This window comes from Zeus faber, assembly GCF_960531495.2.
Source record: "Zeus faber genome assembly, chromosome: 10".
NCBI lineage: Eukaryota > Metazoa > Chordata > Actinopteri > Zeiformes > Zeidae > Zeus > Zeus faber.
The window spans coordinates 27,278,426-27,284,413 of record NC_137199.1 but is presented as its reverse complement, the minus strand read 5'-3'; the positions used below and the strand labels follow the sequence as shown (position 1 = coordinate 27,284,413).

Below are 5,988 nucleotides of genomic sequence, written 5' to 3'. Positions count from 1 at the left end.
CTGTGAATCCTTGCGCAGGGCTGTCAAAAGCGCGGCGCCTGGCGCTTATGTGTGTGTGTGTGTGTGTGTCCGTGCGTATCAACCACGACTTAAAGAAAGATGAGGAAGTGGTATTTGATGCCCCTGCTAAATGACTTTATTTTTGCCTTCTCTCTCTCTCCCTCCCTCCCATGTAATGTTTGTCTGATCACGTCGACACAATAAGTGACAGATTCCACTCGGAGGTAGATGATTTTCTGTGATGTAACGGGAGTGCTCCGTCATATGCAGGATGCAAGAAGGGTTTGGAAGCTAAAGATGAGCAGCCTTCAAATATATCATCACCTTTTCTTTCCGACTGCCTCAAACATTTCGAATAAGAGGTGCGTCCTTAATACTTACTTTCCAATATTCGGTGTTGCAGACAAATTGTAATATATTATACATTTGTGAAAGATGATGCAATATAAGAAAACTAAGAAAAACATATAGAAATAAAAAAATATAATAAACAAACAAACAATTAGCAAATAGATAGATGGATAAATAGATAAAAATAGATCAATATAAATGAATAAATAATATAAACCCACAACAATGGATTTTTATGAATATACATACAGTATATCTTTTTATGAAACAATATGAGGAGAAATAACATCATTCCTAAATACGTGCAGATTATCTACTATTGTCATGTGGATTTACTATATTTCCTACTGTAGAGCAGTGGTATATTTTGTGTCTTACCCTCTATATTTTTGAAATCATGTGCACAATCAAATTTTCAGCATCAGATTTATAGCAATTACTGTACATGTGAGCCTAAATTAGATGCCATCAGTCGTTAAAGTCGTATTGTTGTCTCTGCTTGTATGAATATCTACTCCTCTGTCCTGCGCTACACCCTGTTATCTCTGCCATCTTTGTCATTTCAACGCACTCACCAGAGCTGAATGTGGTGTATTTCTTGCAGTCGGGAGGAGAAACGCCTACAATAGTACAACGCAGCAGATGGAAAGTAATGGTATCACTTTCCACTAATGTTCAATGGATGGAACAGTGAGGGAAGGGGGAGGAGGAGAGGAAAGTTTAAATGTGCAGCAGTAGTTTGTTTATATGTGTCACGGAAACTGTGATTAATGGCCAACCCATTCTGCCCTGCAACAATGTTTCATGCAGAGATTCCAAACCTTGGGGTGGTGGCCCCATGTGGGGTCAATTGATATGCACATGCGGTCGCAGGACATTTCTAGGATTGATAAATGGATTTTTGATTGATTAATTTATTTTTGATTAATGTTAGTTAAATAGGTTTGAAACATATCATAATTTCTATGTAATCCATTTGAAGTCACGTAATGTGGAATATCTGTACTTTGAATAGTAATGTCAGTACAGTAAGCAACCGTCAATTCAGCCTCAACCTGTTGCTTATTGTCTTAAATCTGAATTGTGAACCATCAAAGGAGTGATGCTGGCTCCGAAATAATAATAAAGGGATCTTAAAAGAGAATGGTCAAATTCTCTTGCGGCGAGAATTTTGGGACACCATTTTGGGCCAGTAAAGGTTGAGGACCCCTGGCCTAAGTTATGTATGCCCTTGTCTGTAACTGACCACTTTGTCCTCAGTGCATCACAAAAGCAGGCACATCATCCAGCTAAACAGGGTTAGACTAGAGCGACGCTCAGGGTTCAAGGACGCCAAGGAATAGTGGAGAGTAGTGGTTGAGGCCTGGTGAGTCCGTGGAGTGGGCCATGTGTGGAGAAGGGAAGATAAAGACGCTGAAGTGGCTCATAAAGCTGCTGCTCTGCCACCCCCCATCCCCGCTGACGCCACTGTCCCCGCATCAAATTCTGCTCCGGGCCCCACGAAGGCTTGAGCCAGCCCTGGCTGCAGGTACATCAACCCCCACCCCCCAACACTTCCTCCTAGTGTTCTGCACACTCGAGGTGAGCCTGGTCCTGATTGGCAGAGGGGACATCAAGGTGTTACTCATTTGCAGGGACCCCGTCCCCTCTGCGCTCTGCTGTTCCGCCTGCAGGGTCACTCACGCCGCTCCGCGCACACAGAGCCTCATGAGCGTCTCCATTCCACCACCTTGCCTGCTTTCTGAGGTTTCCGCTACGCCCGAGCTGCACGTTTGGACCTTTTTGACTTTTGTGCCGAGCGAACGAAGAGAAAACCCAACCCTGGTCAGATGAAGGCCGAGAAGGAGGCTCAAGAAAAGTCCGGAGTCACGGCGAAACGTTTTGCTGAAGGTACGGTGGAAGTCATGAACTACAGACAAGTTCTACAAATAGATTCTAGTCTGCCATGTTTTTTCTTTTGTTTCTATAACAACCACACCGCTAGATTTACCCCTAAGGGAAAACATAATAACTCGAGGCCTGTATCTGGATCCCGGACTCGGGTTAATATGTTTCCCCTTCTTATTCACTTATACTGTGTTGAATATGACCTCCAACTAAAGATGCACCGGCTGGGGACCTGTGGAGATAAACGGTCAAACTGTTAACTTGATAAGTGGCCGTTTTAGTTAGTGTTGCCATGTGTTGCAATGGAATTTACACATTTTTAGGGTAAGCATTATGGATTTTTTTTTTTATATTTTATTTTCAAACCCCAGTTGAAAGAATTGGTAAAATACTGAACAGCCTGCACTGAAAAAATATATTATATTAATATAACGCAAACGTTCAATCCCGAGGCAAAGTTGAAAGTAGAATAATCAATACCCACTATGAAGTGAGACCACATCCACAGTCCTTTCCATGAGAGCAATTATGATTCCCAGATTAATTTGCAGCTCTTAGCTCTTGGTAAGGTAAATTTTCATGTAGGTAGTCTGCACATGATCCACATTTAATGGTTGACTGCAAATTAGCTTTGTCTAAGCACCACCATGCACACAGTTACATATTTGTACTGCTCAGTAATATATTACATTATATATAAACAGCTATTATATTGTATTAATATTAGTAGCTACAATAAGAGGAATCCATATCTGAGCCCCCTTATATTAAGATACCATACCATCGCCCTTGTATTTTGGATGTATTGCGATTGGTTGATTTCATAACCAGCAATATGTCTTTCTGTCCATTTCCCATTTCCCCTCCGTGGCCCACAGGTGTGTTCTAGTAGTTGGATTAATGTTTCACAGGCTACAAAGACAAGAACACTGTGTTTGTGCAATGAACTCCTTCACCACAGCCCATTGATTTATGATGCAAAGTTTAATTTCTCTTGAGATACCTCACATACGCCTCAACTCCCCATGCCGTGGTGTTTCATTATTTTATTAGTTGTATCCGGAATTGATCCCACAGCATGTCGGTAAAAAAACACAAGGCTCTCTGGCTCGCTACATCGGTATGGATTTCAGATATGTCCAGAGTACAGGCAACCTTTCTATTTTAACCTCTATTTAATAGATCAGTTTCAACACCAGGAGTGGTAGTTTTATATATAATCCACAGGGTAGCGCTCTGTTCAAATAAAGCTCATCTCCCAGTGAGTGTGGTTCTTGTTCCTTGCATAATTTTATCTGCATTTCACCTCATAGTGCAGAGCATGGGGTCTCAAACGCCTTTGTGGCAACCTCTCCCTGAAAGACCAGGCTGTGGCTTAAAACTGTTGTATATACTAAAATAAACTGTTGTTGTAGCTTAAAATTTCACTTAAGCCAACAGATCCCAGTTTGGGAACCCCTTGTTAGAGCAGCATTAACATCTACAGTCAAACAAGCCATATGCCACATGAAATTTGAGAATTTTAATGGGAAATGATCAATATCCTAATTATCTTAAAGTCTGAATCAGAAATTAATATAAAATACCATATGTTATATAGATTAAATGGAGATACAAAATAATTTACCTTTGAAATGTAACAGTTATTCATATACCTTTTTATTTATTATTATTATTATTATTATTATTATTATTATTAATAAATAATTCATATACCTTTTTATTTATTTATTATTACCATTATTATTATTATTATTATTATTATTATATAATTCATATACCTTTTTATTTATCTATTATTATTATTATATGATTCATTTACCTTTTTATTTATCTATTATTATTATTATTATTATATGATTCATTTACCTTTTTATTTATCTATTATTATTATTATTATTATTATATGATTCATTTACCTTTTTATTTATCTATTATTATTATTATATGATTCATTTACCTTTTTATTTATCTATTATTATTATTATTATATGATTCATTTACCTTTGTGACAAATAAACCTCTTGAATCTTGAAACACACTGAGCCCTGACTCAGGACTCTGCTGACACACTTTGCTTCCATCTAGTGGTAAATAAGGGAATAGCTCAGCAGTGACATGTCAAGTTATTTATTTGATTTAATTTTTTTTAGATTTAAGCCTGAGGCCAAATACTGATGAGTGAGAAAGCTGCTACTTTATGCAATGCAAGTCTCTCAGCGCCATGATCAAGATGTATTTCTCTCTATCTCAAGACTTTATTTTTGTTTCGCGCACACTTCACCCATCAACACCCAAGCTGCCTCGGCCCGTATGAAATTACAACCGACGGAGAGAGAGCCCGCGGAGAGCAGAGAAACTGGCTTTGATTGAAATTAGACTGAGACAGTTTAACGGGCCTCATAACAGCCAGAAAGACAACAAAGTCAGGTAGCTGAGGAGTTACAGGATGCAAACACTCCATCTTCTCGCATCACACAGCCTCATTTTGCCTTTGGAGCGCAGTTATTTAGTTTGGTTTTTCTGGTTTGGTTTCACTCCCCATATAAATGTAGTTTATCTGTATGCAGCCAGACACGGCAACAACATTTTGCCTGATAAGTAAAAGTATTCCTCTCATTATTTACACCTCAGCCATAATAAGCAACAGTTTATTGATTTTATTGAATTTCAGTTTATTCATCTTGTCTCTATCAGTTCTATATAATTAAGGCCCTTTGCCGTGGCAACAATCTCCCAATTTTTTTTGTTAAATGGATGCTATAATCTTTGTATATTCACGGCAGAAAGGAAGAATCTCTGCCATAAAGGTGAAAGTCCCTCCTGCTCTAATATAGCGCTTCCATCATTTCCTTGGATCCTGAACATGCAGGACAAGCCTCGCTGCCCTGGGCGCTGGAATCCTTTTCAGTTTTGGGCTCTGGCCTTGAGACGCGCAGGTCGGTCACATCGTCGCTTCGTTTCTCAGCCAAGGCGCCTCCAGGGTGACTTAGCAGCCTCGCATCCAGATGATGGCAGTGTCCTTAAGACGACACAGGACGCAGCATTAATACAAAGGAGGTTTTTTTCCAACAATTTTAAATTGATTTCAAATCCATCCGTGTCTGTGGGTTTGTAGGGGACGCTTTAGATCTGGTGAGGGTAATAGTGAAATTAAGTGGAGTGGCTTGACCTTGCCGAGTGGATGACAGTCACAGTGGATAAAGTCAGGAGGTTTTCCTTTTTAAATAGTGCATTTGTTCATAAAAAAACAACAAAAAAAACAAACCTTTTTTAAATTCTTCAGCAAAGTACGAGATTGTTTCTGAGCTTTACAGATGTCACTGGGAGTTATGAGAAAGCCGAAGGCTCAACAACAAAACACATTTTGGAGCAAGAAATAAGATACTTAAATACCCTGACACAAAATGACTACTAAACTCTACTTAGCTGTGAAGTAAATGTACTTATATCTTATCTCCAGTTCCCTAATATAACAGAGCCTATATTGCAGCATAAAGTAACTACTCCCTTTTCCATGTAAATCCAGATTATTCTATTTACTTTTTTTTTTTTTTTTACTAAAGGATGGTGACTGTGTTAGAAATGTACAGAGTCGTGCAAAGAGCATAACGTTTAGACGTTTTGAAATGAAATAAAAGTTAAAAAAAAAAAAAAAAGTGCGGGTAAAGATCAAAAGCCTCTAAAAACAGAATATATTCCAGTTCCTATAGCAACTTGAAACATTTACTTAAGTACAGTTACGAAGCA

The 5,988-nt window shown here is 38.7% G+C and overlaps 1 protein-coding gene across 1 annotated transcript in view; it reads left to right on the top strand.

Moving 5' to 3' along the window:
• Nucleotides 1–1,737: 1,737 nt before the first annotated feature.
• LOC307235975 (solute carrier family 4 member 11-like) overlaps nucleotides 1,738–5,988 on the top strand; it is a gene marked incomplete at both ends in the record, with an annotated part of 25,301 nt that continues 21,050 nt past the window's right edge. The window contains 2 exons of the mRNA XM_080008234.1: nucleotides 1,738–1,879; nucleotides 2,098–2,241. Coding sequence (XP_079864360.1) covers nucleotides 1,738–1,879; nucleotides 2,098–2,241 — 286 coding nt within the window. The remainder of the gene's footprint in view (nucleotides 1,880–2,097; nucleotides 2,242–5,988) is intronic.